General features: G+C 60.9%; 1 protein-coding gene across 1 annotated transcript; it reads right to left on the reverse strand.

Annotated features, from left to right (window-relative positions):
- Positions 1 to 141: 141 nt before the first annotated feature.
- On the reverse strand, positions 142 to 11,777 carry ARL8A (ADP ribosylation factor like GTPase 8A). The gene is made up of 7 exons (XM_056511203.1): positions 11,260 to 11,777; positions 4,572 to 4,652; positions 3,575 to 3,648; positions 2,452 to 2,545; positions 1,370 to 1,437; positions 586 to 656; positions 142 to 475 (listed from the first exon to the last, which is right to left on the reverse strand). Exons 1-7 carry the CDS (start codon positions 11,380 to 11,382, stop codon positions 426 to 428), a joined length of 561 nt encoding a protein of 186 aa, XP_056367178.1. The 5' UTR covers positions 11,383 to 11,777; the 3' UTR covers positions 142 to 425.
- Between the last annotated feature and the right edge of the window lie 14 nt (positions 11,778 to 11,791).

An 11,791-nucleotide genomic window follows, 5' to 3' on the forward strand; every position in this document is an offset into this window, starting at 1 on the left:
TGCAGCTGGCACAGCCCCATCCCCAAGGGCTGCCTTCTGCTCCCACCCTCCTCCTCCTCCCAGCACTGACCCTTGGCTGCCCTTGGAGAGCCCCAGCTTTCCTACTGCTCACAGGGCCCAATTTAATAACAGCACTATCCCTTAAATTAAAAAATTAAAATATATATACATATATATATACTGTATACACAGACAACAACAGAACAGTGCCAAAATGGAGGAAGAGACGGGGGAGGAGAGGAGAGGGGGAGAGGAGGGCAGTCAGACATCTTTACAATAAAAACAAGGACTCTGCCCCAATGTGAGCAGAGTCTGGGGTCCCCTAAAAATACCCATCTAGAGAGAGAGCTGGAGGGACAGAGCAGGAGAGAGGGGTGTGGGCTTGTACAATGGCATCTTCCCAATCCGAGCCAGGCCCCGGCGCCTCAGCTTCGCCTGGACTTCGAGTGCTGGATAAGCCACTGTAGGGTGATGTCTGCAGAGGCAAGGGGACACTTCCAGCCTCTGCCTCGGGCTGTCACCTCCCCTGCCCAGGCAAACCCGTGGGCACGGGCTGCCCCATCCCCCAGGACCCACAGCACTCACCAATGTTGTCCTTTTCTTTGCAGGAGATGGAATAGCAACAGATCTCTCGGTCCTGGATGGCAGAGAGGTTCCTGTGGGAAGGGAAAAAGTGCTGGCTGCAGCCCCTGAGTGTGTGGGGTGGCCTGGGAGACATCCCTGGGCAGCTCCTGGGTGTGTGGGGTGGCCTGGGAGACATCCCTGGGCAGCCCCTGAAGGGTCCTTTTGGACTCTGTCTCTGAGACAGGGCACAGTGAAGTGGCAGCAGCTCCCAGGCTCAGGTGAGGGCACCATGGCTCCATCCCTGAGGGGCTGGTCTGGGGGGTCTGTGTGACAGGGCAGGAGGGACCCAATCCCATGGAGACCCTGGCCACCAAATTCCATAGGTCCCCCCCAGCCCTGCTGGTCCCTGCAGCCAGATGGGGCAGGGAGGTTTTGGGAGCAGCACAGGGCTGGCAGCATGGGAGCTGCACAGGTGCCCATGGCCCAGAGGGGAGGAAATGCTGTGAGGCAGTGCAGAACCCCAGATTCCCCTGTGGAGGGGCCCAGCCCCACTGGCCAGTGCAGTGTGTGGGGGAGGGCAGCTCCAGCAGGCAGTGCCACGCTGTGCCAGGCCCCCACGCCACCGTGTGGCATGTGGCACCCAGCCCTGCACGGCTGCTCCCAGCTCCTCTCTGCCTCCACACGGCATCACCTCAGCCAAGCCCACCACTCCCTCTGCCAGCCCACACCCCAGATGGTCTGCTGGGGACAGGAGGGGAGGGGCTGACACGTGTCACACCCCTGTGCCCGGCTCTGGCACACTTACATCTTCTCAATGAGCTCCTTCTCATCCAAGGCACCGGGCAGGTCCCGCTTGTTCCCCAGGACGAGCACCTGCAGGGCAGGACAGGGACCCCTCAGCACCCTGCCACCAGTGCTTCTGCCACCCAGCAGAGCCTGCCTGTGCCACCAGACAGCCCTGCCCACTCCAGCAGGGTGTCCCAGACAGAGAAACCCCCTTGAGCAGCACTCAGGAGCAGAGCACTTCAATTAAGTGCCTTAATGAGCCTGGGCACAGCATCTCCTGGGCACCCCCTGCTCCCACAGCACACCCTCTCTGAGGGGCACCAGCAGCTGCTGTGCCATCCAGGACATTCTCCCAGGAGCCTCTCTCAGAATCTGAGCAAAACCCAAGGGAAATGGCAAATGCTGATCCAGCAGGAGCAAGCTGTGTGTGCTGGGCAGAACCCACTCTGCAGGGCAGCCAGCCCAAAGCAGGATCAGCTGTTTGTGCCATCACTGATCTCTCCTTCAAGGCTCTCAAGAGCCACAGCAGCACTCTGAGATGGTGTAGGAAAACCAGGAAGGCTGGTGTGTCCCTCGGAGCAGCACACCATGAGTGAGCATCCCCTGCTTCAGTCAGGAGTCTTGTTCTCTAAGAGAGCCCTCAGGGGCCTGCAGCTGCAGCCTGGTATGTCAGGAGCTTAATTTAGCTGGCAGTGGACATTTGGGATCCGTGGAAGATCTCTGGTGAGCTCCTTTCAAAGGGGCTGATTTGGGGTTGGTGCACAGCCCACCTGGCACACACACATGCCCAGCACTGCACCACACCCCATCTTCTGCACATCACAGCCCAGCAGCTCCTCTCACAGGACACAGCACCTTCCTGTCTCACCATAAATCAGGTGCTAATCCATTGAGAGGATTTCACCCAGGCCTCATCTGTGCCCTAAAGGTCCCTCTCTGCAGCTTGGCCAGTTCTGGCCTAGAAAGTGTCACTGTCCCAGCCAGCCCCCTCAGGAGTGCAGCAGGGAAGGGGAGTCCCTCCCTGAATCTGCCCTGCAAGCCCTGGCAGTGCTCAGCCCTGGCACCAGGAGGGCTGGGGGCACTGACTGAGCTCCAGCTCACCGGGATGCCCTGGAGCTGAGGCTTGTCCAGCAGGTTGTGCAGTTCATTCTTGGAGGCCTCTATCTTCTCCTGGTCAGCAGCATCCACCATGTACCTGCAAGGGAAGGGACAGCCCTGAGCACAGGTGCCCAGGGCTCACATCCTCATGCTGTGCTGAGCCCAGTGCCACCCCAAACCTCCTCCCATGGCAGCCCACTGGAAACTGCCAGCACGTGGTTGGTAACAGGATCCTTCCAGCAGGATGCCTCTTCCCAAGGATGGCTGTGGAGCTGAGAGCCCCTCATGTCTCTGAGGGGAGTGGGGACCACCCTATCATTGTCTCTGACAGCAGAGACAGGCTGATCTTAGAGGCCTTTTCCAACCCTCATGATTCCACAATGATTCAGGGATTGCAGCTCCTGGCACTGCAGCAGCCTGGGGTGGGGGGATGCCCAGCCCCTGGCAGGGCTCAGCAGCAGCACAGGGTACATGGCAGTGCCCAGCAACAGCACAGGGGTGCAGGGCAGTGCCCAGCAGCACAGGGTGCAGGGCAGTGCCCAGCAACAGCACAGGATGCAGGGCAGTGCTCAGCAGCAGCACAGGGTGCAGCAGGGCCCAGCAGGAGCACAGGGTGCATGGCAGGGCCCAGCAGCAGCACAGGATGCAGGGCAGTGCTCAGCAGCAGCACAGGGTGCAGGGCAGTGCCCAGCAGCAGCACAGGGGCAGCAGGCCCAGCCCAAGGGGCAGCAGGCCCAGCCCAGGGGCAGCAGGCCCAGCCCAAGGGGCAGCAGGCCCAGCCCAGGGGCAGCAGGCCCAGCACAGGGGGCAGCAGGCCCAGCCCAAGGGCAGCAGGCCCAGCCCAGGGGCAGCAGGCCCAGCACAGGGGCAGCAGGCTCAGCCCAGGGGCAGCAGGCCCAGCACAGTGGGCAGCAGGTCCAGCCCAGGGGCAGCAGGCTCAGCCCAGGGGCAGCAGGCCCAGCCCAAGGGCAGCAGGCCCAGCACAGGGTGCAGCAGGCCCAGCCCAGGGGCAGCAGGCCCAGCACAGGGGCAGCAGGCCCAGCCCAGGGGCAGCAGGCCCAGCCCAGGGCTCAGCAGCAGCACAGGGGCAGCAGGCCCAGCCCAGGGGCAGCACCCTGGTACTCACACGATGGCACTCACTCCACGGCAGTATCGCTCCCACATGCTGCGGAACCGCGGCTGCCCGCCGATGTCCCAGAGCTGTGACAGAGAGGCAGCGTCAGCGCCCTGCCCACCACCCCACGCTCCTGCCACACGCTCTTCCTCCCCCATGTGGCCACCTGGGGCATTCTGGCCGTGCACCAAACCCATCCCCATGCTCTCCTCTTCAGCTCACACCTCCTGACTTGGTGAAGAAGGGAGAAAGCTCAGGAGGAGGAGCTGAATCCCCCTGCACTGTGCCTCTGCTGGCACCAAGGACCCCCTGGCTCAAGCCAGGTGCTCTCCCCAGGCCCATCACAGCTCCTGGCTTCTCCCTGAGGCATTTCCCATTGAAAAACATTCACCACACTCTCAAAAGTGTTCCTGCAGCAGCCAGAGATTTCAAGCCTGTCCAACAGCTGTTTCCCAGTTCAACCCCGGGCCCTTGAAAAACCCAGAACAGGTAGCACCCTCCTCCCCCTTTGCTCCCAAGGCAGAGACCATCACTGCAAGCCATGACCTGTTCTTCCCAGCACTACCACCCTCAGCAAGGTGACCACATCCCTGAGTCCCTAGCAGCAAGCCAGAGGTACAAGGAAACCTCCAGCTCTGCAGCCCAGACTGACTCTTACTGCACAAGTCTGGATCTCCTACAGTCCCTCCCAGCACCCCCTCTGGTGGGTACCTGCAGGACACCAAGAGGGCAAATCCTTCACTCCAGATGGTGGAATCACAACCTCTGGAAACGTTAACAAAACACTTTGATGTGGCACCTGGAGATGTGGTTTAGTGGTGAACATGGCACTCCTGGGGGAATGGTTAGACTCGATCTTAAAGGGACTTTCCACCCTTAATGCTGCCGTGCTTCTGTTCTAGGAGGTGCAGCTGGGATTCCTGGAATTCTGCCACCTCCAGCAGAAGAGCCACCAACCTCCCTCACCTTCACCTTTCATCCCTCAGCAGCAGTAACAACTGCATCTTACCTTTATGGTAACATTCCCTTTGGTGATCTTCCTCATATTGAAACCCACTGTTGGGATCATGTCTTCATTGAACTGTCCTGACTGCAAGGAACAAGGTGAAACAGCGTTAGGAGGCAGAGGACTGGGACCAGCCTGTCCTGGCAGGGCAGCAAGCTGACAGCCTGGGGTAACCCCAGAACCCTGCCCTGGGCATGGTGCAGCCCTCCTGCAGGCCCAAGGCAGGAGCACAGAGCCCAGGAGACACCGTGCCACCAGGACCAGGGAATGCTGTTCTGTTCCAGCTGAGATAAAGCCTGTGGGCAGAGGGAAGCCATTGTTCCATTGTCCCGGGCTTGGTGAGAATCTTGCATGTAAATCACCCCCTCTTTGTGCACTTTTGTTATTAGTAGGGTTGCTCTTATTGTCTTCTTATCTCGTTGCTGTTTCTAGTAAATTGTTCCTATCTCAAGCCTTGGTCTTTGCCTTTTGTGCTTCCAGTTGGAGGGGGAAGGGCAATCCAGAGGCAGGGAACACCTAACACCAGTGGAAGCACCAAACTGGGGAACAGCATTCCTAAACCACGCTGTGGCTGCTGCAATGGGCACTGGGTGCCCCAGTGCACCCCAACCCTGCAGTGAGCTGCCAGCCTCAGCCCTGGACACCCTGCTGGGCTGCTGGGCTGGGCTTGTCCATCCCAGCTCTCTGTGGGAGAGGCTGAGACCTCCATCCTCTGCAGTGGCCTCTGGTGAGGCAGCCCTGCAAGGCCCCCAGGGTTTCAGGCTGGGCTTCCCAGCCATGGAGCCACCTCCTGCTGCAGCTCCTTTCCAGCTGCAAGTCCCGCGGGCACCAGCACGTTTCCTGCTTTGGATCATTTAGGGCCCAGCTCCAAACCAGACTGACTTCTGCTTTCAAGCAAGTGCTGCCTACACGGGTCCCCCAGTTCTGCATCCTGCCCGTGCTGGGTGACTTGGGGGTCACAAAGGAGACCCCAGGAGCTGCTCCCAGTGCAGCTCCAGTCTGTGGAGTTTATGCATCACACACGAGATCCCTGTGGGGCTGCAGCATCCCAGCCCTGCTGTGGAACGGGTCAGGCTGGTGGGAGCAGGAACCAGCCCTCTGTGGATGCTGGCTCAGCAGCACCACACCAAAGGGTCTGGCAAAGCCCAGCCTGTTCCAGTTTGCTGCTCAAACCCCCAGGCTGCAGGAGGGCCCAGGTGGAGCAGCACAGAGGGATGTTAGGGGCAGTGATGTGGCATCTCTGGGGCAGGAGACAGGAGCTGGCACAGCCCTTCACCCACTGCCTCCAGCAGCTTCCCTGGGACTCACACCAGGCTAAAGGGCTGGAAATACATCCTGGGGGGAGGCCATGCTGCAGAATGCTGAGGAGCCAGTAGGGCACAATGTCTGACAACAGGATAGTGCAGCTGTGGGGATTCTGGCCATCAGTGCCAGAAACCTGCAGGAAGCACCAACCATGGCCAAACTCATCCTAACAGGTCTTTACTACCTTAAACTCCCAGTTTTTTGAGGGCTTTTCTCTTAGTTAACACAAACCTCAAACAGGAAGTCAGTTTATGCTATTTTGTCATAAGCAGATTTTTGTGCCTGGTTGAGCCTGTGGCTCCTCCAGATGCACACCACATCAGCAAGCCCCCAGGGTTTTCCTGACCTCCTCCAAACGCTCTGCAATACACACTGCTTCCCTTTTTCATATCCCTTTTGCATCCAGCAGCAAAACCCAGCAGCCAAGGGGTGTTCAGGCCATGCTGCACCCAGAAAGAACCATGAGGAAGGGCATGGGGAGAGCAGGGGAAGCAGGCAGGGATCCACAGGGGATGTCTCCTCTGGGCTGATGTCCAACACACAACTGAGCTTTATGAAATTAAGAAATCCTCAGGCATGGAGGGCAATTGCTGAAGAGCTCCTGGAAGCTGCAGGCACCTCCCTCAGGGATTCCAGAGCACATCATGGGATCTGCTGCCTGTGCAAAAGCCACACAAGAAATGGTTCTCATGTGACAGAAGCTTCCTCCAGGAAGGGGTGTAATTGCAGGAGCCAGAAGTCACCTGGGACAGAGCATGTCTGTGTGAGGGACCAGAGCCTTGCTCCCTGCCCCAAACCCCTCTCCCACTGCAGCATCTCCAGGCTGTCCATGGCCAAAGGGCCAAAACAAAACCACCTGAGCTGTCCAAAGCAGGCTGAGCTGGGAATGCAATGCATTGTGTGGCCCAGGATGGCTCACACGTGCTCCCTGCATCAGCAGCCACAGAAGCATCCTGCACGTGCTCCTCCTGCATCAGCTCCTCCTGCATCAGCTGCTCTCTGAAAGCAGCTCTCAGTGGTGGAAACACAGTTTCCTCTTCCCTCTCCAACTACCCCTGACCCTGGTGCCTTCAGTGGATTTTCAGCTCCCTGCAGGGTCCAGCCATCCACAGTTCCACTGCCAGGAAAGCAGTGAGCACCCAGATCAAAACAAGCAAAAGCTTCACTGGACACACTCTTCCCCCAGATTCTGATTTTGTGATGGACATAGCATCCATGCTCACCCTGAAGATGATGCCAAGCCACACCAATTGCTTAAGAATGAGATTTCACTAGGAAGCACAAAAATAATTTCAGGTAAGATGGGGTTTTTACAGACTCCAGTTCCTTGCTGGTTTTGCCAGGGTCACCCACTGCTCTGCCCAAATCACTCTGCCTTGGTGCCCTGCCTGGGAGGGAAGAGACCTTCCTGCCCAGCCCCAACACTTCCCAGCTGGGTACTGGGAGAGGTGGCCAGAACTCAGCTTTTGCCAGGGCAAGCAGTGCCCCCAGCTCATGCTGAGCCCCACCCTGACACATGCACTGCATCACTGCCACTTCAGCCACCACCCCTGGCTCAGGCAGGGCCTGGCACCTCGGCAGAGAAGCCAGCCCAGCCTCCACCTGCCCTGGGGAGCAGCAGGCAGGGCTGAGGTGCCAGGCCCTGCTCCCACACGGCCAGGTGGCTGTCACCTGTCCCAGCACAGGATGGCACAGCTGGTGTGACTGCTCTGGATACATCCCTGCTGGCTGTGGTGCAGCCCTGTTCCCTGAGGGCAGAGATGGCAGTGCTGCAAGCCCAGCCTGGGTCTGTGCAGCTGTGGGACAGGCAGGAGCCCAAAGCACCTCGGGTTGGGTGTGTCCCAGCACTGCCTGGACCAGCCCCAGAACTGCCCAGCCTGGCACTCCTGCAGGCATCTCCCACCACGTGCCACTTGAGTCCCTGCCAAACCCTGTCCAAGCTCTAACGTGGAGGGAAACTTACATATAGAAGATATAAAAAATAAATGTTTTAGGATGTGAGAGGTAAGGGAAAGGTTACCCAGAGAAGCTGTGGCTGCCCCATCCCTGGAAATGTTCAAGGTCAGGCTGGAGGGGGCTTGGAGCAAACCAGTCTAGTGGAAGGTGTCGCTGTATGTGCCTGCCAATGTAGGGGTGTTGGACAAGGTGATCTTGAGAGGTCCCTTCAAACCCAAACCACTCTGTGGTCCTGTCTCAGGAAAGCCACACTGTCCATTTTTCTTGGCTCATGTTGACAGAGCTTGCAGCAACAAGACAAGACCATGCCCCAGCCAGATTCTCCTCTTCCAGGAGTATGCAGCAACCCCCCAGAAAACCTGCTGCCTTCTGCATTAGAGGGCAAAGGCACATATCTCTCCAACAGCACCAAAATCCAAAACTTCTTCATTTCCCCTGACAAAGCCCAAATCACAGCCATTTCCTCTTCCAACAACCCCATTGCAACACCCTAAAGGCAGGAGCCTCCAGGCAGTTCCTGTCCAGTTGGCATTTTCTGTGTCATGCTTCTATTTCACTGTGCCCAACAAGTCTTTCTTTCCAGAATGTCTTCTCAAAAGTTGCTGCCCCCTTTTGTGTGTCACAAAACTTGAACTTTCCAAATAACTTGAGAGGCCGAACTCAGCACCCCGAGGCTGACTGCTGTGTGAGGGTCTCAAACACCCACAACAGACCTGAGAGACCAGCAGGCCCTGGTGCCACCTCAGCCTCCTCAAGAGCTGCTGGAATTCCTCTGAGTCCCTTTTCCTACACCAGCAATCCTGGCTAAGCAGAGAGTCCCAGTCCCCAGGGTCCTGCCAGTGGGGTCTTGCCCACAGTAAATGTCCCATGTACAAAATATTTACTCATAGTAGCAAACCCCACAAAGCTCACACTGAGCCCTGTCTGCTCCAGATGTGGCTGGGAGAGAAGGAGGCACATGGGGAACAGGGAGCTGAGTAAACCCAGCCCTTGGTGTGTCCAGCCCTGCGCAGGCAGAACAGCACAGCAGGTCTGGGACAAAGATCCATCACCCTTCACAGTTTAACTGGGTGATTAAAACCAACACTAAAATACTTTGCCATTTTTAAGGCAGCCTGGGTGCTGTTAACAGGTAGCAGCATCCAGCAGATCCAGAGCAGGAGCAGCCCACCATCCCACCCTGGCAGGGGATTGCAAAAATTGACTATTAAACACACAAATGGCAGGGAGAGGTCCCCAAAAATAGGACTGGTGCTCAGGGTCACTGCCCCAGAGCCAAAATGCTCCCTGTCTCCAGACATTGGTGTTGGTTTATGGGGAGAGCCAGCAGGAGACTGGAGCACTGAGAAGTGACTTCCAGCAAACCAGCCTGAGAACAGGAGTGCCATCATCTCCAGGATGAAAAGCATTTTGGGATGTCCTCTCTCTGCCCCTGGACATGTCAGGAAGGACATTTTCATCCCTCAGCACCTCCCAAAGAGCATGGCTCCAGTGCAATGAATCCTCCACATGAGCTGAAAGCCCCCTGAGAGCCCAGCAGCTTCCAGCACCCCAAGCAAGCAGCAATACTCGCTCTGCTTTGGAGCCAGGATGGGCACGGAGCATCGAGCAGGGACCGAGGGCAGCAGGGGAACCAGGGCAGATCTGCATCCCCCTCCCTCCCTGAAACCCTCCGGGGCCAACAGGATCCTCCCGCCTTGCACCATCACTGAGAGGGCGAGAACAGCCCGAAAAGCCAGAGGGGAGACTCAGCCTTGGATCCCCCGGCGGGAAGCCACGCCCTGGGCTCCGGGATCCAGGGCACGCTGCGGGATGCGCTGCGGGATGCGGGACACGCCGGAGAGCGGGGCTGGAGGCAGGGGTCGCTGGGGATGGAGCCGGGGGTCACTGGGGATGGAGGCGGGGGTCACTGGGGATGGAGGCGGCGGTCGCTGCCCCGTTTGGGGATGGAGGCGGGGGTCGCTGGGGATGGAGCCGGGGGTCGCTGGGGATGGAGGCGGGGGTCGCTGGGGATGGAGGCGGGGGTCGCTGGGGCTGGAGCCGGGGGTCGCTGCCCCGTTTGGGGATGGAGGCGGGGGTCGCTGGGGATGGAGGCGGGGGTCGCTGGGGCTGGAGCCGGGGGTCGCTGCCCCGTTTGGGGATGGAGGCGGGGGTCGCTGGGGATGGAGGCGGGGGTCGCTGGGGCTGGAGCCGGGGGTCGCTGCCCCGTTTGGGGATGGAGGCGGGGGTCGCTGCCCCGTTTGGGGATGGAGGCGGGGGTCGCTGGGGCTGGAGCCGGGGGTCGCTGCCCCGTTTGGGGATGGAGGCGGGGGTCGCTGCCCCGTTTGGGGATGGAGGCGGGGGTCGCTGGGGCTGGAGCCGGGGGTCGCTGCCCGCCCGGGGCTCCAGAGCAGCCGGCACTCGCAGGCCGCTGCTGCCGGCGGGCGCTTCCCGAGAAGGGCGCCAGGCAAACACCTCCCACCGGCCCGGGCAAGGAGCCCCGAGCCCGCAGGGTCGGCCTGAGCCCACTGCGATGACAAAGCGCCGGCTGTGAGGGGCCCAGAGCGGCTCCCCGGGCCGGGGGCACTGCCCGGCCAGGCACCGGCCCGGCCGCTGGGCACGGCGGGGCTCCGGCCGCAGCGGGCAGCGGGCAGCCGGACCCCTCCCGGGGCTGCCCGAGCACCGCACCCGGCTCTGGGCTGCGGGGAGCAAACGCTGCGGTGTGCCTGGGGTGTACCCCACACTGCACCCCACACTGCACCCCACTGCTGCATCCCGCACCCTGTACCCCACACTGCACCCCACACTGTACCCCACTGCTGAATCCCGCACCCTGTACCCCACACTGCACCCCACTGCTGCATCCCGTACCTTGCACCCCACACTGCACCCCACACTGCACCCCACTGCTGCATCCCGCACCCTGTACCCCACACTGCATCCCGCACCCTGTACCCCACACTGCACCCCACACTGCACCCCACTGCTGCATCCCGCACCCTGTACCCCACACTGCATCCCGCACCCTGTACCCCACACTGCACCCCACTGCTGCATCCCGTACCTTGCACCCCACACTGCACCCCACTGCTGCATCCCGCACCCTGTACCCCACTGCTGCATCCCGCACCCCGCCCCAGCCCGCACCCCCTCCCCAAAGGCATTTTCAGGCTGGGATGCGATAGGGCGGAGACGTTCTGAGAAATACCCAGGGGGTGCAATGGGGACATGCAATGGGGGTGCAGTGGGGATGCAATGGGGGTGCAATGGGGATGCAATGGGGGTGCAATGGGGATGCAATGGGATGCAGTGGGGGTGCAATGGGATGCAGTGGGGGTGCAATGGGATGCAGTGGAAGGTGCGGGGATGCAGTGGGGGTGCAGTGGGGATGTGCAAGGGTGGGCACATGACCCCTCGGGCATGGGGCGATGCGGGGCGCCCCCCGGCTCACCGCGATCACGTTGACGAAGGTGGTCTTGCCCGAGTATTGCAGCCCCACCAGGGTCAGCTCCATCTCCTCCTTCCAGAACAGCGCCCGGAACCAGTCCAGCAGCTTGTTGAAGAGCGCCAGCATGGTGCCGGCCGGGCCGGGCCGCGCTGAGCGAGGCCGAGTTGAGCCGAGCGGAACCGAGCCGGGCCGGGCCGAGCCGAGCGGAGCCGGGCCGGGCCGGGCCGGGCGGAGCCGAGCCGAGCCTAGCGGGGCCGGGCCGGGCGAGGCCGAGTGGAGCCGAGCGAGGCCGAGTCGGGGCGGGGTCAATCGGGGTGGAGCCGGGCAGGGTCGAGCGGTGCCGATGCAGGCCGAGCTGTGCCGATGGAGGCCGAGCGGTGCCGATGCAGGCCGAGCGGTGCCGATGCAGGCCGAGCGGTGCCGATGCAGGCCGAGCGGTGCCGATGCAGGCCGAGCCGCCGCCGCCCCCCGGTATTGTCCGCGCGCCGCGGGCCCTGCTGCCGCACCGCCGCGCCGGGTGGGGCCCGCGCGCCGC

This window comes from Oenanthe melanoleuca, chromosome 26 (assembly GCF_029582105.1).
Source record: "Oenanthe melanoleuca isolate GR-GAL-2019-014 chromosome 26, OMel1.0, whole genome shotgun sequence".
Classification (NCBI taxonomy): domain Eukaryota; kingdom Metazoa; phylum Chordata; class Aves; order Passeriformes; family Muscicapidae; genus Oenanthe; species Oenanthe melanoleuca.